Consider the following 24,963-nt stretch of genomic DNA (forward strand, 5'->3'; position numbering starts at 1 on the left):
GCCCCCCACAATCATGTTAATGGTCCCACTAGACCCATCATTCACTGCACCCGCTCTCCTCGGCGCTTGGGTTGCCGAATTGGGCTGAGGTCTTTGTCCTTCCGGTTTCTTCACGAAGTTCTTCAGGTGCCCTCTTTTTATCAGCCTCTCGATTTCTGCAATCAACTGGAAGCAGTTATTGGTATCATGGCCATGAGTGCGATGGAACTGACAGTATTTGTCAGGATTTCGCTGGTCGGCTTCTGTTCTCAGGGGTCTGGGCCACTCTATGAATTCTTTGTCTTGGACGGCCATGAGTACTTCGGCTCTAGAAGCGTTAAGTGGGGTCGGCTTCTCTGGGACCCACGGAGGGAGTGGCCTTTGTTCTGCGACTCGAGGAGGGAGAGGTCTTTGGTCCCTTCGTTCCCAGGACTGTCTGTAAGGCTCAGGCCTTTTGCCATGTTTCCTCTCATGCTTCTCCGGCCTCCTTTCCTCCGGGGCTTTCTCCTTACCTACCGCTCCCTTGGCGAATCGGCTTGTCACTAAGGCATCATCCTGCCTTATATACTTTTCAGCCCTCTGCATCAGCTCGGCTAGTGAGGTCGGAGGCTTCCTGCTTAGTGAGCCGAAGAACTCAGCAGAGATCGTTCCCTTCTGCATGGCCTCCACCGCCCTTCCCTCATCGAGCTCGGGAATTTGCAGAGCCTCCGTATTGAAATGAGCGACGTACTCCCTGAGCGATTCATCTCTTCTCTGCTTGATTGTTTCCAAGTAGCTCGTCTTTCTATCCACAGGCACCCCGGCAATAAACCGGCTGATGAAGCGAGTGGCCAGATCTCTAAAACTGCTGATACTTCTAGCCTCAAGGTTATTAAACCACGCCCTCGCTGGCCCCGAGAGCGTCATTGGGAATGCCTTGCACATCAAGGCATCTGACAGAGTCTGCAGCTCCATGAAAGTCTTGTAGTTGAGGACATGCTCTCGTGGGTTTTCAGCTCCGTCATAAACCGTAATTGATGGCATCGTAAACTTCTTTGGAACAGTCTCCTGCTGTACCCGCTTCGAGAAAGGTGAAGAAGTGGGCAGGAAGGTTTGGCTCTGATCCTTCTTTCCCAGCTCGGCCAAGAGCTGCTCTCTCAACTTCTGTAGCTTTTGGTCTACATTCTCATCTTCCAGCCTGGGTTTCTTCTCTAGGTGGTATTCCTCCTCCTCTGCTTCACTTCTCGTCCACTTGGTTGTCCCGACGGAATAGTTGTCAGCCTCATCATTCTCTATCATCTCCCTCACCCTCCTTCCATGGACTCGGGCCTCCAGTTTTTCTTCTTCCCCGGCTCTTCTCCCTCTTTCTCCGGTACCACGGCTGTTGGTTTGAAGACGGTCAAGGGCAGGTTGGGGCTCGTTGGTTTGGGGTTCTTCTACCACTGGGAGTGTATTTATCGGGGTGTTGAGGCCCCTTTGTTGCATTATCTGCCTCAACCAGTGGGCGATGTTCTGTAGTTGGAGGGCCATGGTTTGAAGGTCCTGGTTGGATAAGGTAGCGGTGGGAGCATTCCCTGCCAAGCTTGGCGAGGGATTGAGAGGAATGGGTGTTTGGTTGTTTAGTGTTGTAGGGCTAGAAAAGGAGAACTGCTGCCCCTCTTGGGCAGAGCTCAGGTCATTTGGGATGGTAAGGTTGCTTTCATTGTGATTAGTCATCATGGATCTCAGTGGGTTTTGTTAAGAGTGGAACTCCGGTGATGAAAAGATCTCCTTCGTTTCCCACAGACGGCGCCAATTGATGATCTGAGATCCAGAAAATAGGATTTACAATGGGTTTTGTGAAACTGAAAAAGCCTAGACCTAGAGGAGAGTATTTCTCCTTTTATATGTTTCCTTTTGTCTGCTAGTGACGTACTAATAGAACGTATATCATTGGTCCACCTGTCCCTGCTACGTTGATATGGACGTACGAGGGAATCAGATCTCTGCTCCATGCGTAACGGCCTCTGATTCTTTCAGGACGCGTATGCGGGTGGATCCACACGAGGGACATGCGGATCTACTTCCTGGTTCCGGGTTGGGCCAGAGGATGAGGTACGGGCCGAGCCCAACGAGGATCGGCTGGTCCAGTCGGAAGGATCGGGCTGGCCTTGGAGAGGGGGAGCTAGACTTAGTGCGAGTCGTGAGGTTCGAGGGTTTCAGGATGATGGGCCTGCATTGTGGGCTGGACCCCAAACCGGGAAGGAAGAGCCCAGCGGTCATCAAATTTTAATCATTATACTTTTTAATGCCTTTCAATTAATTAAATTAAAATTATTTATATTAATAAAAAAATATCAATTTTATGAAAATATTATTTCTTTGGAATTTCACCTCTCGATGAATATTATTAGTAATATTTGTCGGCAAGTTTTATTAAATCAACATAATAAATATAAATTGTTAAATAACTTAATAAGTTTTAATTCGTGATAGGAAATCATTTTGAAATCATCATGTCTTAAATAATTTAAAAATGATCAATCGTCAAAGAAAAACAATACTATAAAAAAATAATAATAGTAAGAAAGTGAATTGTCAAATCTTGAGTAGACTAGAATCCATTAAGTAATGAATTAGAATTAAATTTAATTAATTTAAAATGAAAATTTAAATGAGCTATACAATACACTTTTTTTCATTGTAATCATTTTTTAAACTGAAAAATTCTAAGTTTAAAACTATAATTGAAATTAATTATTAAAAAAATTTAATAAAATATATTAAAATTGATTTTAAATTGAGTTCTATGTTATCCTTTAATAAAAATTTAATTAAAATAAAAATATTCTTGAAACAATTTGCTGGGCCAGCTATTTGACAACGAATGAAAGGATGTGATGGTAATGGTCCTCTAGGGTCAAGCACACCCAAAGTGGAAAAGCTAAGCCAATAAAGATAATATATTTATATTCATCTAACCAATAGTAACATTAATGATATAACTTAAAGTGGATGGTCCAAATGATTAACAAATTAGTATAAAATAAAATAATAGCAAAGTGGTATACACCTCTAAAGCTACATAATAATATTATTTTGGAGATGCCCATCTTCTCCATGGATTTTTTTTTTTTTCTAAGGCATGGGAGATATTAAATAGTAAGAGATTAGAGGATTGGGGATGGTGGTGGGGTTGCATATGCTTCACACATTTAAAAGCAATATTATGGGAGTGAGTGAGAAGAAGTATGGAGGAGAGGAACAAGCATTCACTTCCTCCCACAAACTTTCCTCATTCTTCAATAATACTGAACATTGGATAAAGTTTTCTCCAAGGACCACTTCCGAAAAAATAAATATTTAGTTGAATTTCAACTTTCTGATAGAGAGTAAGCTGTTGTTTCTGATTTCTGTCAGCTGGGTATGTTAATAAGGATCATGAGTTGGGCAAAGCAATGAGTTGCATTAATAGGGCTAATTTGGAGTGATGGACCAGCTTAGGACAAGGTCCGAGCCACCACTTAAAAACCAAACCCAAGATATTAGCGGGCTGGGCTGTCCCATCAAGAGAGGTGCTCAAAGATAAGGGCCCAGTTATGGCCTCTGGAAAAGGGACCCGGAGAGATCTAAATAGGCCCATTCTTTGAGCCCAAATTTATATCGTCTCAATCTAAAGTTCAATTCTCCTAAATAAAATAAATATTTTATATTTAGTGAATTTATTTTAAATTTGTCTATGAATATTGGAGAGCTGATTTAATTTAATTTATTTATTTTTTAAATGAAATAAATATAAATTTATTAATAATTTGTCATACATTCAAATTAAATAAACTCGAAAAAACTCATGAGCTTAAAATTTGGGTTGATTTTCGTGGACACCCCTAAACTCGGGGCTGAGAACATGTTGCTGAAGCTAATTAAAGCAGTGCACATGGAAAGTGGAGATGCTGCAATTTTTTAGTAATTGCATTAAGAACTGCCTTTTCTCAAGCTTTGCAAATTAGAATTTTCAATTATGGATGACATGTGACATCACATAAAATAAGATCACCTAATCCCAAGATATTTCCTTCGGCAAAAAAAAAAAAAAAAAAAAAAAAAAAAAAACCCAAGATATTTTCATGTCTAACACATTATTTTATTATTATTATGCATGCAACTCCGTACTGAGAACAACCCATGATCAGTTTTAGTTTATACTCCCACCATCTGAGGGGGATAGATTTATTTATATATTTAATATATTAGAAATTTTCTGTTTAAAATAATTAAAACACTAAATGAAATTTACTTTCTTTTAAAATGTGTTCTCATTTATATTCATTTATTAAAATTAAATAACTTTACTTCTTTATAAAATTAATAAATTTTACTTTTTTATTAAATATGAGCATATTAAGATTCTAATTATAAATTAATTTATCCGTCTTACTTACTTTTAAATGCTATTTCAAAAAATCTATTTTAGAAAGTTAAGGAAACATTAAATTTTTTTTCTTTAATTTTATCATTATCCCTATTATTTTCAATAGATTTATTTTTACAAAAGTAAAATTATTCTATTATTTTCTTATTTCTTATAAAAAAAACCGACACTAAAAAGAAAAATTCCCTATAATTTAAGATTTTTTTTAAAAAATAAGCCCATTTTTATATAACAGTGAGATTCCATTAATACACATTTTCCTTGATTATTAATAAGAGTTTTGTATTTTGCAGGGAAAGACCACTTTTGTCAGAGATCAAGGAAACAATAAAGAAGAGAAATTATAATATAATACAATACAAATCTGGTTTGGGTTTATATTATTTAAGGAATTGATTTGCCAGAGATCTTACAATCCACTAAAGATTTCTGATCCCCACCTTGGCAAAAGAAATAGATGTCAGGACACCTGTATAAACAATTATCAACCAGGCTCACATTAACCGAACCCGGCTTTAAACCGATTAGTGGACCCGGGATAGGACCGAACAAGTAGTTCCCACCCAATAACAGCCTCTCAAACGACGACGTATGAGCCCTGGGAACAGCGGCTTTCAGAGCGTACTGGGTAGGTATCATTCCTGTAAACTTGTTATGCTCTAAATTTAAAGCAGACAAATTTGGCATCATTCCCAGAAAAGCTGGCAATAGGCCTCCAAGATCATTATTGCTTAAATCGATAGCTATGAGTTTGCTTGTGAAACCCATTGTTCCTGGAACTTGCAGGAACGTGAAGTTGTTGTAAGAGAGTGTGAGTTGTTGAAGAGAACTGTGGTCAAAAAGAACTGATAACATTGGCCCAGATAATTTGTTGTGGCTGAGATCTAACACCTGTAAATACTCCAAATCCCCCACATTGTTGGGAAGATTTCCTTTCAATTGGTTGTTTCGCATAGAGAGCTCGACAAGAGACATTGGCAATGTCGAAGGAAGTTGCCCGGAAAATTTGTTATCGCTAGCATCGAGAATGTACAAGTCTTTTAGGGAATGCAGATCAGGCAACTCACCGGAGAAATTGTTTCCTTGGATTTCGAGTCTTTTTAAGTTTACAAGAGAGTTTAAGCTTGATGGTAAGGGTCCTTGGAGATGATTGTTATCAAGATAGAGCTCTTCCAGGTGGGAGAGAGACCCAAGCGAGACTGGTAACTTGCCGGAGAGAGAGTTTCTGGAGAGACTAAGCCGACGAAGACCAATGAGCTTGGCGAAAGAGTCGGGGACTGAGCCAGAGAACGAGTTATCAGAGATGTCAAGGGTTTGTAAGTAAGGGAGGTTCCAGGAGACGGAAGAAAGCAAACCAGAGTAACCAACAGGGTCAAGAGTGATCTCCGTGACTCGAAATGAACCTGAGACAATGAGGTCGCACCTGAGACCGCATGTGAATTGGTCGCTGAAGATGTGGTCGCATGGGTCTAATGAGAAGTCCCATGAGCTCAGGCAAGATCCAAGAGCTACAGACCTGGGGTCCAATCCATTCTTTAGATCCTTGAGCACTCGTACGTCTCCATGGTGAGTCCTTGAATCTACCACTCCAAGCAACAATTCCAGAAATGCAACAAAAAAAGGCAGAAAGAGCTTGGGAATGGAAATTGAATTACGTTTTGACATTTTTTAAGAAGTAACGGTAGAAGCAGCAGTTTGAGGAAGGACTGGATCTGCACTCATTGAAGTAGTGAAGGGAAGCAGCAGTCTTAATTTTTAAAATATGTTTAGATGATTCCTGGTAATAAAATATAAATTTCATTACCCTAACCAGAAGCAGCTTTTCTTGACACGTATGCAAGCAACTAAAAATCAATAGTGTTTTTCAAAACCCAGCATAGAAGTGAGATTCAGAGCTTCACAATAAACAATATAATGATGAAGAATCCTCAGTATTTCGTGTACAAAAGAATTCAACCGAAAAGCTTGGTAAGCTAAAACTAATTCAAAGAATACTGTATTCTTGACATAGCAGACATTATCATGCCATTAATATCTGTTATCTAATTGAATTCAGGAAGAGGCTATTTGCACGATGTTGGTGGCGAAAGTTCCTACATATGGAAAATGTTTTCTCAAATGAGAAAACGCAAGTTCTATTTCTACGGTAGTCATACACTCGTACGTACAACAGGTTGAACATAGTTTGCAACCCAGAAAGTGCAGGGAGAAAAAAGGCACCTTCTGATGAGATTCCAATTCAAGACAGCTTTGCAGCAGGTCAAAGTTGGTGCCCCTGGCTTTGACTGTTCTGGGTTACGCTGTCCAGATACCGTCTCACACAAGTTTGGTTTGTCTCAAATATGAATGGCATACCCCTTATCTGCACATAAACCAATTCCATTAGAGTTGCTCAGGAATGGATGTCTAGAGGAGTTTTACTATCCATCAAGAGTAAGACTATAACAAATAATAGCAATAAAATATATTAAAATTTTCCTCAGAATTTATCATCAGCATTCTAGCACAGGAAGAACTTGCCCCTATGGACTAACCTAGGAACCTATAAATATTTTTTATGATTGTCAATTTGATGGTTGTATTGTTAAAAACAGTGATTTGTTGAACAGTTGGCACATCAAAGATACTAGCTTACTAGTTCTTTTCACATGAACCCACTGAAAACTTCATTATCTAGTGGATGAACCCACTGAAAATTTCTTCTGCATGTCTAGTTGGAAACTTAAAAGTACCTGAAGGCAGAAAATGGCCATTTGGAAGAAGAGAGCCAAGGATGAGGTTCCAAGCATACTACAGAAATAACCTAAGACCCTTAGCTTTTAGGGAAAAAGAAAGGAGCTTGGTTGATTTTGTTCGCTCCAAGATTCTAAACAAAGTAACCATAAGAAAAGGACTGTTCTTGACATTGGAAAACCAATTCCCTAACACTAACAGGTTAAGGCAGGCTTGGGAGATTTAACAGAAAAAGGTTCAACACCAACAAGATTGAAAAGAGTACACTATAGATTCAACATGATGCACCATGCATGAAGAATACTATGCTTAAGACAGATCTACAGTAACAAACCTCAATCAAACAACTGGAAGTAAGGTTTAAACTCTGACCAGGGGCCATTTCCTTCTCATTCACCGAGATAGAACATTTGCCAAGATTTTTCAGATGGAAAGATCCACCTTTGTCCAAATTTATAACTGCCTAAACAAATAAAACAGAAAAAGAAAAAGTTAAAATAATAAGCTGATTACAAATGTTTTTATGATATGGATTACTCCTAATCGAATGCAGACATACTGCTGTTTTAACAATCAATGCAGGTACTTGGTCTACAGTGTCAAGTCCTTACAACATAGGTTGTAGGATAATATTATAGCAGTATAAGACATTCTGTAATCAGAAGCTTTATTTTTTCCTGAAAATAAATTTCTCAACTTCCATAGTAAGCATGACTTTTGATGAATTTACTAATTGCCTCAAATGAAGAAAGAATATAAAAAGCATGAAAGAAGAAAAAACAGTCAAGAGAAGTATGAAAATCTGTAGTGAATCATGAAAGCTTCCTATACAGAGAAAGGGGAAAAATCCTACATCATCATAATAGCAAATCACAAAAAAAGAAACACAGCCAAAAGCACATCTCACCTGCCGTCGAGATATTTTATTTGCAAGCCCTTCCCTCCCCAAGTCAATGTCAACAATAACATCATCTGTTGCTCTACCAAGTAACACCTACATGGTACCCAAGATGTAACTTCAGAATTTAAGAACAGAAAGGAAAGGGAAAATTTAAAAAATGAAAAAAAGGTTCTAGGCGTCAAGTGCGACTAAGGGTGAGTAGAATTTAGTTAAGAGTTTTGTTATAAGTTATAGAAAGTAAATATGTTAATATAGGAAGTAAATATTGATAGATGAGTCAGTTGCTTAATCTTAGGGATTGTATAATCATAGACTTGATTTTCCTTCCTGTTTAGTTACCGTCTCTCATGTATAAATAGATTGTAATCTCTATTGTGATATATAATAAATATTATCTTTCTACATGGTATCAGAGCCTTTCTCATAGAGATTTTTTTTCTCTTTTCTCTCTCGTAAAGTTTTAAAATTTTTTTGGAGATTTAAGGCTCCGTTCATTTGGGTTATCCATAAAGGGTAACATTTAGATCTCACTATCGCTGGAGTCACCACACCGACTCCTTGTCAGATTTGAGGTTTGTTTGCCGTTCGGGTGTTGGGTGGAGGTGTTTTATTTGGTACTGTTCATCAGCACTGTTCACGCAGTACTGTTCATCGGTACTGTTCACGTGGTACTGTTCATCGGTACTGTTCACGCCGGGTACTATTTTCTGATTCTGTGTTTCTTTTGTTGCTATCGTTTTTGGGTTGGTTGTCCTTATGGCTGAAGTTAAAACCACCACCGTAACTGATGTGATTCCTATGATGACTAAAATCACGGAACACAAATTGAATGGATCTTCCGATCAGGGAATTTTGATATCTGCAGATGAGTATGCACAATTCATCCAATACCAAGCATCTATAAAATCTTCTAATTCCTCCTCTATCACTGCAATTGCCGAGTCAGGTAACTCTACTGCATGTCTTGTGTCTTCATCCTCCAAATGGGTTATTGATTCTGGTGCTACCGATCATATGTCAGGTAATTCTACCTTTTTGTCCAATCTTGAGTCTCATACATCGCCTTCTTATGTTACTCTTGCTGATGGCACTAAATCGTCTGTCATGGATTCTGGTCATGTCAACTTAACCCCTTCTCTTTCTGTATCCTCAGTGTTATGTCTCCCTAAGTTCGCATTTAATTTGCTTTCCGTGAGTAAACTCACTCGTGCATTGAATTGTTGTGTCTTATTCTTTCCTGATCACTGTGTTTTTCAGGATCTTTCGACGAAGCAAATTATTGATAGAGGAAGTGAGTCAGAGAGTCTTTACGTCTTGGATCAGCAGCTACCTCGATCTCTGGTATGCTCCACGCGTTTAACACATTTTGATGTTCATTGTCGTTTAGGGCATCCTTCTCTCTCGGTTTTGAAGAAGTTATATCCACAGTTTCATTCTTTGTCTATTCTAGATTGTGAGTCTTGTCAATTTGCCAAACATCATCGTTTACCTACACTGTCTCGAGTCAATAAACGGGCTTCGTCTCCCTTTGAGTTAGTCCATTCAGATGTTTGGGGTCCTTGTCCTGTTGTGTCTAAGTCTGACTTTAAGTATTTTGTTACTTTTGTTGATGATTTCTCTCGTACTACTTGGTTATTTTTAATGAAGAGTCGTTCAGAATTATTTTCTATTTTTTGTGCATTTTATGCTGAAATCCAAACCCAATTCAATACTTCCATCCGTATATTGCAAAGTGATAATGCTAAAGAGTATCTCTCTGGGGAATTTCAATCTTATTTGTTACAAAAAGGGATTCTTCATCAGTTCTCTTGTGTTGCCACTCCTTCACAAAATGGAGTTGCTGAAAGAAAAAATCGACATCTTCTTGAAGTAGCCAAAGCCCTCTTATTCCAAATGAAGGTACCTAAATGTTTTTGGGCTGATGCTGTATCCACTGCTTTTTTTTGATCAATCGCATGCCTTCCTCCGTCCTTCATGGTGATATCCCTTATAACATTTTATTTCCCACTAAATCTTTGTTTCCAATTGAGCCACGTATCTTTGGTTGTACTTGTTTTGTTCGTGATGTTCATCCACAAGTTACTAAATTGGATCCCAAATCACTCAAATGTGTCTTCCTTGGCTACTCTCGACGTCAGAAAGGGTATCGTTGTTTTTCTCCTGATCTGAATCGGTATCTTGTGTCTGCGGATGTAACATTCTTTGAGTCCACTCCGTTTTTTCCGCCATCATCTGTTTATAATACCCAGGAGGAGGAAGATGACCTCTTGTTATACACTGTTCACTCTTCGTCTCCTCAGACTACTCCTACACCTTTCGCTCATGTGCCAGGTCGCCCTCCCATCTTTCATGTGTATTCCAGATGCTTAGAGGACTCTGACTCCGTTCCGCTACCCGCTTCTTCATCGACCGATCTTGCTCCTACTGATCCTTCATTGTCTGATTTGGATTTGCCCATTGCTCTTCGCAAAGGTAAACGTACTTGCACTTATCCTATTTCATCTTGTGTCTCTTATGATCAATTATCCTCCTCTTCTCGTTGTTTTGTCACTGCTTTAGATTCTATTTCAATTCCCAAAACTGTTATTGAGGCTTTGTCCCATCCTGGTTGGCGTGCTGCAATGGAAGAGGAAATGATGGCCCTTGACACTAATGGTACTTGGGAGTTGATGTCCTTGCCCCCAGGAAAGCGGACTATTGGGTGCAAATGGGTGTTTGCAGTGAAAGTAAATCCTGATGGATCTATTGCTCGCCTCAAGGCCCGTTTAGTGGCCAAAGGTTATGCACAAACTTATGGAGTTGACTATTCTGATACATTCTCCCCAGTTGCCAAGCTCGCATCTGCCCGATTGTTTATTTCCTTGGCGGCTACTCATGATTGGCCTTTGCATCAACTGGATATTAAAAATACTTTTCTTCATGGTGATCTTCAGGAGGAGGTTTATATTGAGCAACCACCTGGTTTTGTTGCTCAGTAGTCAGGTAAGGTTTGTAGACTTCGAAAATCGCTTTATGGCTTGAAACAGAGTCCTCGGGCATGGTTTGGCAGGTTTAGTAAGGTGGTCCAACAGTTTGGAATGAAGATGAGTAAGTGTGATCTCTCAGTGTTTTATAGAAATTCTGATAGTGGAGTAATTCTACTTGTAGTATATGTGGATGATATCGTTATCACAGGAAGTGACATTGCTGGCATCACATCCTTAAAAGAATTTCTTAAAACACAGTTTCATACAAAGGATTTGGGTTCCTTGAAATATTTCTTGGGAATCGAAGTTATGCAGTGTAAGAAAGGCATCTTCTTGTCTCAAAGAAAATATGTTCTTGATTTGTTGGCAGAAACAGGAAAATTGGGTGCTAAGCCTTGTAGTGCCCCAATGACCCCTAACCTTCAACTTACCACAGAAGACAGTGAGCCATTTGCAGATCCTGGAAGGTATAGAAGATTAGTTGGCAAGCTGAATTATTTGACGGTGACTCGTCCTGATATTGCATATTCAGTGAGTGTGGTAAGTCAGTTTATGTCTTCTCCTACTGTTGCCCAGTGGGATGCTCTGGGACAGATTCTTTGTTACCTTAAAAGGGCCCCAGGGCGAGGCCTATTCTATGGTAACCATGAGCACTCAAATATTGAATGCTTTTGTGATGCTGATTGGGCAGGCTCGAAAGTTGATAGGAGGTCAATTACTGGGTATTGTGTTTTTGTGGGAGGTAACTTGGTCTCATGGAAAAGTAAGAAGCAAAATGTGGTCTCCCATTCTAGTGCTGAATCTGAATATCGAGTTATGGCACAAGCCGTTTGTGAAATCTTGTGGGTACGTCAACTATTGGAAAAAGTTGGGTTCACAAATTCGGTGCCTGCTAAGTTGTGGTGTGATAATCAAGCAGCTATTCACATTGCCTCCAATCCAGTATTTCACGAGAGGACTAAACACATCGAGATTGATTGTCATTTTGTTCGTGAAAAGGTCCAACAAAAGATAATATCAATACGACATATCCGAACTGGAGAACAATTAGGAGATATTTTCACTAAAACTCTAAATGGGACTCGAGTTGATTATATATGTAACAAGTTGGGCATGATTAACATTTATGATCCAACTTGAGGGGGAGTGTTATAAGTTATAGAAAGTAAATATGTTAATATAGGAAGTAAATATTGATAGATGAGTCAGTTGCTTAATCTTAGGGATTGTATAATCATAGGCTTGATTTTCCTTCCTGTTTAGTTACCGTCTCTCATGTATAAATAGGTTGTAATCTCTATTGTGATATATAATAAATATTATCTTTCTACAAGTTTAAACCGACCAAACTGATTTAATCCAGAAATTCATTTTGGCTTTTCAGTAATCTGCCATGTTTTTAAGAAATTAGGTTTTTTCTTTGTTCAGTTTTATGAGAAAATCATTTGACATGAGATTATTACTTTTTTTTTTAAGATAGTCATTATTAGGTCTGAAATTAGAATTAAAAATAGAAAATATAACTGAAACTGAGTTTGAAATTAGTCTAAAATAAGAACCTAATTTGAAATTTAAATTGAACCAAATCAATTAAGTTTGGTTTGATTTACTGAGAATTTTGGATTTCTTAGTTCCTTTTGATTTGGTTTGTTCCTCTAAAAATTTCAATTTTATTCGGGTTTCTGATTTTTCAAACCAAGCCGAACTGACTAATATTAACTCCTAATACGACTGGTAGAAAATTTACGGTTATAGATAGACCTGGACAAGGACCGGTTCGGCTAGCTTCCGTTATCAAAATGGTTCCAGTCTGGCCCCAATTTAGAATTTTCAAAACATTACAACAATATTGATATTCTACACATTATGAGATAAACTAATAAGATATTAAGTTTATAAGACATCATTTATAAGTTTATAACGTAAAACAATTAAAGGGAACCAATATAAGTTTCTCTTTCCTAAAAAGGGGTGGGGGAGGGGGGATGAATTTTCAATTCATAGTGGTTCCAGTTTGGAACCACAAGTTCAAACCAGCAGTTTGGAGACAGAATCAATTAAGGTTCAAGAAAGGGGACCTGGGCCTGAGCCAGTTCATGAACTGGAACTGTTGATCCGGTCTGGTCCTAGTCCAATTCACGTTTCAAACCAGCCAGGTCTATAGCCAACACAGAAAGGTTAAGCAATTAGGCAAGTTTATTCCTTTTAGATACCTCAGGTTTCTTAATATAATGCTTTGAATGGCGGCCATATAAAACAGCAAATGCTCCTTGAGACACAATGGCTCTTTGCATACAAGAATGAGCACCCTGCTCCAGCCTCATAATTGCCCTCTTCATGTCCTCGTTCTGATATCTTGAGACTGCAGATAATCACTTAAATTTGTATACAAATGCCAATATACTAAGCTATTAAACATACTAAGCTATTATCTATTGAAACGCTCATGAGGACATGTTCACATCCATATAGCTAGCAATTAAATGAACATTATGCAGATATTCTATTACCTTCCTCACTGGAATATAAATCCTGGTCTTCTGGATCTAAATCCATATCAAGTATCTGACAATATAATAAGTGGAAAAATATCACAATGGAGCAGAAAAATAGCATATGCCAGAGAAACTGAAGAAATATATTAAAAGAAAAAAAACTCTACTATCGCAAGGACTAATAAATTCTACCATTGCTTCAATATCTGAAAAATAAGGCGCATCATCGTCACTTTCTATGGGAGGTTCTTCTGGATCTGATAATGGATGGTTTATCCCATCTTCTGAGGATATAATACCTGTAGACACCAATTTAGCATGTGACGAATGATGATTTTGAATCCTTGTTACAGCATATAGGTCCTGTTTGACATCACTAACATCTGTCTGGGTAGAACACTTATAGCCATCAGGAGCAACAGCTGGTATCTCCATTGAAGAATCAGCAGCATTATTGCTAAAATGCTTCAGCGGCACAACTTCTGGAGTTTCTTCCTTCAGTTTAGCAGGTACAAGAGTTTCAGTACCAGCATTTGCTGAATTAGTTTGCAAAGGACCATTATAAGCAATACTTACAGTCCTGTGAGAGGAGCTACCATTAGGCAACTCAATTTTAACTCCATGGTCACCAACTGGATGAAGAGAGCTGATTTCTGGCCATACCTGCAATCTTATCATATGAGAAGATGCATGAGATTGACCAGGATTTTCTAGATCTCTCTGCATGAATGCTGGACCTCCTTCACTAGTTTTTGAATTGCTTGAAAATTCCTCAACAATTGAAGAATTTGGTTTACTAATGTCATGAAAATTCCGACGTGCTATTGAGGAAAATGATTTTGAATGCAAGTTATTCATAAAGACAACATCATCATTGCATGGGATCTCTGGATCCTCAGTGTTTAATGTGCAGATAATAACTTCAACGGTCAGTTCAGGGAGTTGAGGCTTTGAACTTGATGCAGATGCATGAAATTGAACATCTGAATCTCCAACTGCATCAACACTGTGATGGGACCCCCTATCTTCATCTAATTGCCCATGACTTGTACCAGACTTATTTATAAGATAATCTGGAGCTACAGAAGATTCTAGTTCAGTTGTTTTCCCCATGTGATCTTGATTTGCATCATTTGGCGAACTTAGCAAAAGTGAACTTAGACCATCATAGTAAGACTTGTCGATTGCATCTTTTCCATCATCATCTGTGAATAGAAGTTCTTCCTCGTTTGAGAAATTTAAAAGAGAACTGGAAAGTTCAGCCAGATAACCTTCTGTATTGGCAACTACATTTTTCATTTCCTCACTTGGTATTTCCAGTTTCGAGCTGGAGTCTCTGTGGATATCATATTCTGACATGCATGTATTCTTAGTATCACCATCACCAGGAAGTGAAAATGGGTCTCCTGTGTGCATATTAACTGGAATACTTGGTGGTGAAACCCCCTCATCTGTCCTCCATATTGACATCTCAGGAAGTGGAGATGAGAACTCCAAGTTATGAAATGACACACTACACTCTGGAATTGGAGAACTAAAGACATAATCTTCACCAAACTTAGAGCATCCATGCACCTGGTCACTGTTCACTGCCAATTCTTCTGTTCCAAATTCCCCAATCACAGATCCATTTCTAGATTTGGACATATTTTCTTCATGAATTTGTGGAATCTCTTTATGTACTTTTTCTTGCACCACTGGATAATCCTCCTGGACTGTTTTCTGGAATTGTGCATGAAAGGCATGGGCAGCATCATTATCCCCAATTTGTGGAAAAGGATGATGCACGATATCCAAATTAGATTCCTGGAGTCCAAAATGATTTGGAACTGGATCTCCAAGTATACAATTGCCAGAGAAAGGTTCATCTTCATTACCCATGTAATTGTTATCAGCGGGTGCAATGAGAAAACTCAGATCCATGTTGTTAAATGGTTCATTGCAAATTCTTTTACGTAATGCATAGTAGCAACTACGAACAGTTTCAGCTTTCCTTTTCCCAGAAAGACATTTGTTTTCTTTTGTATTCCCGGCTCTACTGAATTTTGATGAAAGAGTTGATTCAGATTGCTCAAACGCAATCATGTGAAAAGCAGCCTCAGCAGAAACAATTGGATCATAAAGGAGAGAATGCCACCTTTCTTGTATTTCTTGAACAGTGAACCTTCGAGAAAACTGCACTGCACCTTTAGCCAATGCTTCCAAGGAAGCACCAGCCTGAAAACAGAAGAAACAAACAAATCAAAATCAAATATTTCAGTAATACATATAATCTCAACAGGCTACACAGAACAACGGCCAACAAGCTCTACTCATTGATAGTAATTTGACAATAATAGCAACCATCCCCCACCCTACCAAAAAGTTGAAATGAAAACAAAATAAGGGAAACCTGTTTTGCACCAATTGACAATATTCGCTTTGTCCCTGACTCTTGTTAGTTCATATTTTCATGGAGTCTTCATAGGTGTACTATTCGGAAAGCAGGTTAAAATCCATTTGTTACATTCCCAATTAGTCCAGTGAAAACAGAAATATAAAGACACCAAGAGAGAACTAGATCCAGGGAAAAATACTGTCACATAAAAAGAATTATTTGTCAATATGCAAGTCATCTCAAGCTTCCTAGTTTCAAGATTTGGCAATGAGATGTGCACTAATGCGTGATACAATCAAATGTCTCAAGTTTGCACAAAAAGAATAGCTGAATGGAACCTCATCATTCATTTTCCCCTTTTTTCCTAATGTAGTCTTATGAGTGATCCTTTGCATGGCTGGCAGCCAGTTTATGTAAGATTAACCTACTTCGTCTTTTATTTTTTTGTGAGAAAACATAATATAACATTAAGAGATTGAAAAAAGTATAAAAAAGTACTATGTGGTTTCACTCATTTTCACTTTGGGGTCTATAGTTTAATTTATATCAAAATAGTACCTGTGGTATCGTACCATTAGCAAATAGCAGCAATTTTCTTCAATTTTTGTTAAATTAGTACCTCAAAATATGATTTTCAGATTAACATTCCTGACGGCATCTAAAAATTACCACTATTTACTAACAATGCGATACCACCATTACTATTTTGACACAAATTGAACCATAGACCCTGAAATGAAAAATCGATAAAGTCACATGGTACTTTTTTGTAATTTTCCCTAAAAAAAACATGACAATAACATGCACTGTAATAGTATATAATTATCTCTTATAGAACTTTTGTAAGCATGTATTACTAGTTAATTTAAAGGAAACTGTTAAAATTCTTTGGACCACACACATTCCTGTAGCTAATACTTTATGCAACAAAAGTATCAATGCCCAATCCTAGAATTTGATTGGACTCCCTGAATCTAAATAGGATATTTAGGTCACTAAATGTTGAGTTCTCTGGTGAAGGATATTGTCACAGGTTGATGAACTGCCGAATCTTCAGCTGCAGCAGCCTTTCCCTTGTTTATGTTTCTTCCTCGCTTTGCTAAACCTATGACTGCTGTGGTGGAGCTCGTTGAAAGGAGCCCCTTTACCTCAAGGCTCGTTAAAGAGAGAGCCTCTAATCTCGATTTGTATTTTAGAATATATTTGTCTTATTAATAAAAATTCATCTCATTAAATAGAGATTACAAATAGAGTCCTACTGTAAATAGTCCAAAATAAATCAGAAGTCCTACTTAAAATAAAATAGCAAAATCCCTATTAGAATAAAATAGCACTATAACAAAAACATTTAAAGAGATAAAATAATGACAACATATTTTTAGTCTAATAAAACTCATCCTTATCTGAAACTAGTCTTTTTAGATCTACTAGCTGCTGTCGATGATAAGTCTTGCTGATAAAAGCGTCTATAACATCACTCCCTTCCTCGGAAAACAGTTTGTTCGCAAGCTGGTAGTCTGGATAAGCCTACTGAAAGCCATCCAAAGTCTCCCACGTGGCATCGGAAGCTGCTAAACCAGTCCATTGAACCAACACTTCCCAAATCCCTCAGTTGAGAAATGCCCAGATATTGTGTGTTGGTGCGGGAAGTGCGTGACCATCTGTCACAGGTGGTCATGCGGGCATTGTCGTTGGCAGAATGCCCTTTGAAAGGTTTTAGCAAGGAAACATGAAATACATCATGAATCTTGCTAGAGGAAGGGAAAGCCAATTGATAAACCACATTTTCTATTTTTTGCAGCACTTGAAATGGGCTATAAAACTTTCGGCAGTAATTTGTTTCCTTACTGTTTTGTAATAGTGAAACAACGACAAAGATACAAACGAAGCCAAACCCAATCATCCTTTTCAAAAGAAATATCTATGTGACGAATTCTCTTTTCCTTGTTGTCTAGAAGAAATCACTGCGAACGCGATGAAGCGTTTTCTGAACACCTTCGTGGGTGCCATCATGGACAGCACTTATTATCATAGCGATCAATGGTGAATCCGGAAGAAGGTAGATCCTATTATGATAAAGAAGCAACCCATTGCAAATTTTCCACACGGCATCCATTTGTCCATCTGAAATTTGTTGTTGCAACTGAAATAACTTTGTGGAATTTGCAACCTCCTGTCAAATGGCATCAAATATCTTAACAGTGGGAGGAGAAACTGCCATCAATTGTCCTCCCTCTTCATGTCAGCGAGAAAGTGCATTTGCCACTACATTATGCTTGTCCATCTTGTAGTCTACTCGAAAATTAAAGCCCATCAATTTGCTAAGCCAGTGTTGTTGAGGAGATGCAGCTAAACGTTGCTCCAAGAGATACTTGAGATTGTATTGTTCGAATGACAAAAGGCCTTCCCCAAAGATAAAGCCACCAATGTTGAATGGCTTTTGCCAGTCCAATCAATTCACATTCATAGGCAGCTAATTTGTGATGTTGAATGGCCAATTTTCTACTGAAAAAGGCAATAGGATACTCCTGTTGGTGCAAAACAGTGCCAATTCCAATTTTAGATGCATCACATTCCACTTCAAATTCCTTTTCAAAGTTTGGCAAGCAGAGGACTGGGGCTTGAATCAGGGCCTGTTTCAATTTTGCAAAAGAAGCTGCTGCCTCATTATTCCAATTGAAGTTATTTTTCTTGAAAAGTTGTGTGAGCAGTGCGGCGATGATACCATAATCTCGAATGATTTTCCTGTAATAGTCAATCAACCCGAGTAACCCACATAGAGTCGTGATAGAATATGGGAGAGGCCATTTTGTTATGGCTTGAATCTTGGTGGCATTTGCGGATACACCTGTAGCATTAATGATGTGGCCCAAATAGGAAACTTGTAGTTCTCCGAAGGAGCACTTTGATTGTTTTAAGAACAGGCAGTGGAAACGAAATAACTTAAATACTAACTGTATGTGATGCAAATGTTCCTCCCATGTTTTGCTGTAAATCAAAATGTCATTAAAGAAAACCAGAACAAATTTCCGAAGATAAGGTTGAAATACCTCATTCATTAATGCTTGAAATGTTGAGGAAGCATTGGTGAGGCCAAAGGGCATGACTAGAAACTCAAAGTGCCCATGATGAGTTTGAAATGGTGTTTTCTCCACGTCTTCTTTTTTCATCCGAACTTGATGATAGCCAGATCATAAATCTAACTTAGTAAAATAGTGGGCTCCGTGAAGTTCATCAAGTAATTCATCCACAACTGGAATTAGAAATTTATCATTCACTGTTTTCGCATTCAGCTCACAGTAGTTCTCACAAAATCGCCATGACCCATCCTGTTTTTTAACCAACAATATTGGTGAAGAAAAAGGAGAGTGGCTTGGACGGATAATTCCTTGGCACAACATCTCATCACACTGGTTTTTAATTTCATCTTTTTGAAGGTAAGGATAGCGGTATGGTCGGACCGCTGCCAGGGAAGAACTTGAAAGTAAACAGAAGCAATGGTCACATTTCCTAATAGGCGACAATCCCGTGAGTTCTTGAAAGAGGACCGGGAATTCCTCTAGTATTGCATCCAAGGGCTGTTGGTCAGTGGTGGATCTAATCAAGTGAACATGTGGTAGAGGATCAGAGTGGAGTCCCTCCAAGGTGATGCATTGGTTTCCAAACTGAAAACTCATGGTCAGTGTATTGAAATCCCACTCTATCTTGCCTAATGTGAGCAGCCATTCAACACCCAAAACAATACCAAAAACATCTAGTGATATAATGTAAAAGTCAATTGGAAAAAACACACCTGCGATGGATAGTTTTTTCTTACTCCTCCCCATGCTAGGAATTTTCTAGCCATTTGCTACTGTCACTTGCAGACCATTATGCTGATCAATTGCTATTTTCAAGCCCTACTTGGCTAAGAAAATTATGTGTGCTACCCGAGTCCACCAACACCTTCATTGGATAGCCCTGTATTTCAACTATCAGTTGCATGATTCTGGATTTAGGCATGTTTCTGGGATTTTGCAAGCCTGTGATTGCGTGCAATGAAATTGTCAGATTGTCCTCAGATCCTTCTTCTTCTTCAGGTGCCACATGAGTATTGTCCAGTTTTAACCAAAATAGTCTTTTGCATTGATGTGTGGGACTATACAATTCATCGCAATTGTAACACAATATTTTTGCCCTCCTATTTGCCATTTCGTTTCTGGATAATTTTTTTATAAAAGGAGTTGCACTACTACCACTTCTAGAAATAGCCGTGAAGCCCGCTGCCATCTCCGACAGTGCCTTGTTGGTGAAAGGAGCTTGCACAAGCTTTTGATTCAACTAGATAATTTTTTCAGTGGCCTACATTCCTACCCAGATGCTGTTTTCTTTCAAAGGATCGAGCAAGATTCATAACTGTGACCAAATTGGGAGGATTCTGTATTTCGACATCCAATCGTATACTTTCAGTTAACCCAACAATAAAACAATCAACTTGTTGGTCTGCTCGAAAAGTATTAGCTCGTGATAAAAGGCATTGGAATTGCTTTTGATATTCTTCTACTCTTTCTGTTTGTTTAAAGTTGACCAACTCTCCCGAGGGATTTCCTTGGAGGGATGGTCCAAATCTCAGGTTCCAATAACCCTTAAAAGTTATCCAAGACATCTCAGATTCCTCCTGATTCAATTTGTAGAACCAAAGTTAAGCTTCTCCTAACAGATGCAATGCTACCAACCCTACCTTGTCCTCCTCCAGTGTCCGTTGATTAGCAAAAAATTGTTTGCACCTGTGCAACCAGCTTAAAGGATGGTCAGAACCATCAAACACTGGAAAATCTAGCTTGGAATATCTTGGCACAATTCCAGCAAAAGGACGACCTTCCGTTGGCTCGGAATGGCTTTTTGAGTGATTTTTGTTACTGCTATCGATCTCTACCTCGAGTTCCTTGTCCCGATTTGGGTTCGAGTTCCCCACCAGCTCTTGTATTTGTCGCGACAAAGCCTGAATTTATACTTTCAGGCGGGATTGTGATAGTGCTACTCGAGCTTCATTCTGGGCATGAATTTCCTAGAGTAATGCTCGCAGATCATCCCTTGATTCTCCCATGACACTTTGGCTTTGATACCAAGTTGTTGAATTCTCTTGTCAAGGAACGGTCAACGAACTACCGAGTCTTTAGCTGCAGCAGCCTTTCCCTTATTTCTGTTTCTTCCTCAATTTGCTGAACCTATGATTATTGTGATGGAGCTCGTTGGAGGGAGCCCCGTTACCTCAAGACTCATTAAAGAAAGAGCCTCTAATCTCAATTTGTATTTTAGAATATGCTTGCCTTATTAATAAAAATTCATCTCTATAAATAGAGATTACAAATAGAGTCCTACTGCAAATAGTTCAAAGTAAATCACAAGTTCTATTTAAAATAAAATAGTAAAATAACACTTAAAAAGATAAGATAATGACAGCATATTCTTAGTCTAATAACTCATCCTTATCTGAAACTAGTATTTTCTAGAAAGGATAACTAAATATTTGAGCCGAGATCTACTTGCTGTTGTCGATGACAAGTCTTGCCGATAAAAGCGTCTATAACACTAAAGCTTCCTAAACAAACTGGAGACCAAAGGAATATAACAAGTATGGAATCCCTTCCTAGCCCGTCAAAATCCACTTGCTTTAAGGACTCTAAAAAATTACCGACTAGCCAGCTATTTAATTTTTACTGCATAATCATACAAAGTGCAGATGTACCTCGTGCAAGAAAAGCTGTTAAAAAAAGCATAGACTTCATCTATTAGACAACAATTCTTCCAAAATATGCTGATAGCTTGGGCCAATAGATTCTTAAATTTGCATGCAACAGTACAATCCCATGGACACATATTTTCTCAATATTGTCAATAACTCAATATAAAGGCATGTGCCTACAGCATATATCCATGTCCCTTGAAAGAGATGCATGCAATCTAATTTGTCCAGATTCTAACGCCAAAATAAGACTTCAGAAGTAGCTTTCATGTTTATTTTTGTGGTCCTTAACTAACTAACATGCTATATAATATTCCCAGATCATTGTTTCCCTGCATAATAAGAACTGCAGATATATTCATTGCAATCGCTCCAAAAGTGGGTGAATTTACAAAGTTGACACTTAATAAAGACAGCATCCCAAAATCACACATAAACCCAAATTCTCCATTTGTGAATTCAATTAATACCCAAGTATGACTGATAGAATATATTTATTGGTCAACTCCAGCTGTCCCAATCCCAGGCCTAAACCACCACAACATAATCTTGCATGTAGCTGCAAACTATCTACTCTGGGTCAAATTCCTTCAACTATGTGTCAATTGTCATATTGAACAACTGCACGCAACACCATATCTAGCATGGATCAAATTTCCTGATTTGAAATCCAAATGTAAAGAATCTTTTACCAGCAATCCCACATAACAAATGAAATGACAACATGCCGAAGTGTATATATTTAGGCATTTCTTGGAAATTTTAGGTCCATGGAAAGAGAAAATAATAAGGTTATAGGAAAGAAAAAAAATGTAAAGAAAGATTAATTAAATCCACTTTATGAGGTTAATGGATGGATGAAGTAGCAGTAAAACAGAAGTTTAATTGCATCCTTTAACCCCAAAGGTCATGTGAAGAAAAATTGGTTGTAGAAGATTAATGGATGTAAACGTTTAACCTCCATTAAGAGGTTCACCTTTAAACCCCTGGAACCCACTTTCGTGCATAGTGTAAGGGAAAAACTGTGGACATTTTGGACCAAACAATTGATGCTTCAGCACACGAAACCCATTATAAATTCATAACCAAGGTAACAACAGAAACAGATATAGCAAGCAGTATATCATAAAAAATCACCAGTAATATCATTATACTTTGCATGTCCAAAAACTCGAATGCAAACTAAATGCAGCAAAAATTAAAGAGAAACAAAAGAATTCTCCCCAATTTTACGATCACATAAAGAAGGAATCGGTTCAGTAATACGCCAAAGATTATTTCCACATTAATCTAAAAAAACAAAAACCTTTCCTTTTAATGCAAAACTCCAGTTCCTATCAGAAACAATCCCAATCTTCAAACAAGGGACTTGAAATTGAACACACAGTTAACAAATTGGTGAAAAGGGAAACATAAATAATACTTACAAAAATTACCTCTACAGCATTCTTTAACAAAAGATCATCCTCTGGCATCCAATGAGAGGCAGAAGCAAGAGCTCCCATGCCTAGAAACCTAATAAACTCAGTCTCGCTATTCCTTCTGTAGACTCTCAGAACTGTGACTGTTTTGCTTCTGAGACAAAGTGGAGTTTAAGAGGAAAATACTGAACAGAGAAAAACAATAGCGCTACAAGCACGGAGAAAGAGAAGCCCTTTTGAGTGAAACGTCGACAAAGGAAGATTTCGTGTCGTCTCAAGCGAGCAGGTGAGGTGAAGAGACCGGCGATTTCTTGGATTTTCCCTGAAATCGTCGTCGAGATAGGGCACCTAGGCACTTACTGAAGAGCAACAAAAACCCAAAAGGAATTTTCCCTGGCAGTGATTTTCTCAGGTGACGGGAAGTGGGAAACTTTGGTTGCTCAAGTGTCCCGGGGCGGTGCGCTCGGTTTGACTATTGACTGAATAGTCCATACCCGAAATAACTAACCTTTTCCCCTCACATTTCTCTGCTTCAATGTGGTTAATATTTCTAATTTTTTAATATGAAAAGGAAAATACTTTTTATTTTTTCTCATTTATTTTTTATAGATATAGTGGAATAATAGAAAATATAAGATAATAAAATAAAAATGATAATCAATATAAAATGACATTTATGTAATTTTATCAACAGTAATTTCTCTCTTTGATTTTTTTTTAAAATAAGCGATAAAAAATTTTTTTATTTAAAATGATAAATTACCATATATTATTTATTTTACGGTCTTGTTTACCTGTTTTGATAAACTACTTGTTAAGACTCACTATTTCAATTAATTTTTTATAATTAACTATTTTGATCATTAAATAAATATTTTAATTCAATTAAAATATTAAATATATTATTAAAATCGATGCAAAATAGATTTCTATTTTTTATTCTATCTAAGTTAAACGTGGAATAAACCAAATTAATTTAAAAATTTAGTTTAGTTTAATTTTTAATTTTAAATTTTTTTTTAATAAAAAATTAAAAAATTAAATTCAACCAAATAATATAAAAAATTAAACTATAATTAAAATTAAAATATTTTAATTAAATTTTAAAATATTAAAAATATATAAAAAATAAAAAAAATTATTATCGATAAAGTTGAATTAAATAGAATTAAATTAAATTAGTTTGATTTAAATTAATTTCTATCTAAAATCAATTTGGTTCAATTTTATCAAATATTAAAATCCTAAATTTTTTATTTGATTCGATTTTAAAAAACAAACCGAATGAGTCACATGTGTGATGTTTCCACTTGATATAGCCCGCGTCAAGCACTTAATTATTCTGGAAAATTTTTTTTTATAAATAGAAATTAAAAATTGAGAGGGTAAAATCAAAGATCTTTCATATTCAGATGCACTTATCATCGGATTAAGTCTATAAATGCATTTTTGAAAGCTTAAAAGCTCTCGTTTCTTAATTTTTTTTAAATCTTGTTTAGTTGGAATAATTTAACTAAATAATTTCAAATTTTCAAAACATGTCAAAATCTTATTTATTTAGTTGATAACTTTTTCTTTGACTTTTTGAAAAATTATATTATTTTTTCTTTTAATGTAGGAAAAATAAATTACCTTTCTTGTTCAGTTAAATTATTTGAGAAGTAAACTTCTTGAGAATTAACATTTTTTTAAACCAAATGAAGCCTTAGTTAATAATAAGGATGATAGATGCTAAAATTTTGCATATATATTATAATTTTTTTTTCTCAACTAACAATTAGTGTATGAGTCCACAATTTTCAATTGAATATTTATATAAAAAATATATAAGGTTAATGATAATTAAATTAAATATTTATGTTGACTTTTAAATGGAATTAATTAAATTAACTCATTAACAGAGTAATTATTATTTATGTATATTATTTTAAAAAAATTTTAATACATTTAAATAATATTTTTATAATATTATATAA

At 37.0% G+C, this 24,963-nt stretch overlaps 2 protein-coding genes across 14 annotated transcripts; both read right to left on the bottom strand.

Annotated features, from left to right (window-relative positions):
- Nucleotides 1-4,585: 4,585 nt before the first annotated feature.
- LOC110615741 (LRR receptor-like serine/threonine-protein kinase SIK1) lies at nucleotides 4,586-6,126 on the bottom strand. The gene has a single exon (XM_021757805.2). The coding sequence runs from the start codon at nucleotides 6,032-6,034 to the stop codon at nucleotides 4,754-4,756; it is 1,281 nt and encodes a 426-aa protein (XP_021613497.1). The 5' UTR covers nucleotides 6,035-6,126; the 3' UTR covers nucleotides 4,586-4,753.
- Nucleotides 6,127-6,265: 139 nt separating this feature from the next.
- On the bottom strand, nucleotides 6,266-23,499 carry LOC110615739. 13 transcript variants are annotated; one of them, XM_021757800.2, is made up of 8 exons: nucleotides 23,003-23,499; nucleotides 14,041-15,681; nucleotides 13,657-13,959; nucleotides 13,480-13,534; nucleotides 13,183-13,331; nucleotides 8,010-8,096; nucleotides 7,437-7,565; nucleotides 6,266-6,731 (listed from the first exon to the last, which is right to left on the bottom strand). In XM_021757800.2, the coding sequence occupies exons 1-8, from the start codon at nucleotides 23,069-23,071 to the stop codon at nucleotides 6,630-6,632; spliced, it is 2,535 nt and encodes an 844-aa protein (XP_021613492.1). In that variant the 5' UTR covers nucleotides 23,072-23,499; the 3' UTR covers nucleotides 6,266-6,629. The 13 variants fall into 13 exon arrangements, 5 of the variants coding, with proteins under 5 accessions (XP_021613492.1, XP_021613491.1, XP_043812677.1 ...); XM_021757799.2 differs by having other exon boundaries at nucleotides 22,994-23,499; XM_043956742.1 differs by lacking the exon at nucleotides 23,003-23,499 and adding an exon at nucleotides 18,892-22,982 and having other exon boundaries at nucleotides 7,475-7,565.
- Between the last annotated feature and the right edge of the window lie 1,464 nt (nucleotides 23,500-24,963).

The sequence above is a fragment of the Manihot esculenta genome, chromosome 5, assembly GCF_001659605.2.
Source record: "Manihot esculenta cultivar AM560-2 chromosome 5, M.esculenta_v8, whole genome shotgun sequence".
In the NCBI taxonomy this organism is placed as follows: domain Eukaryota; kingdom Viridiplantae; phylum Streptophyta; class Magnoliopsida; order Malpighiales; family Euphorbiaceae; genus Manihot; species Manihot esculenta.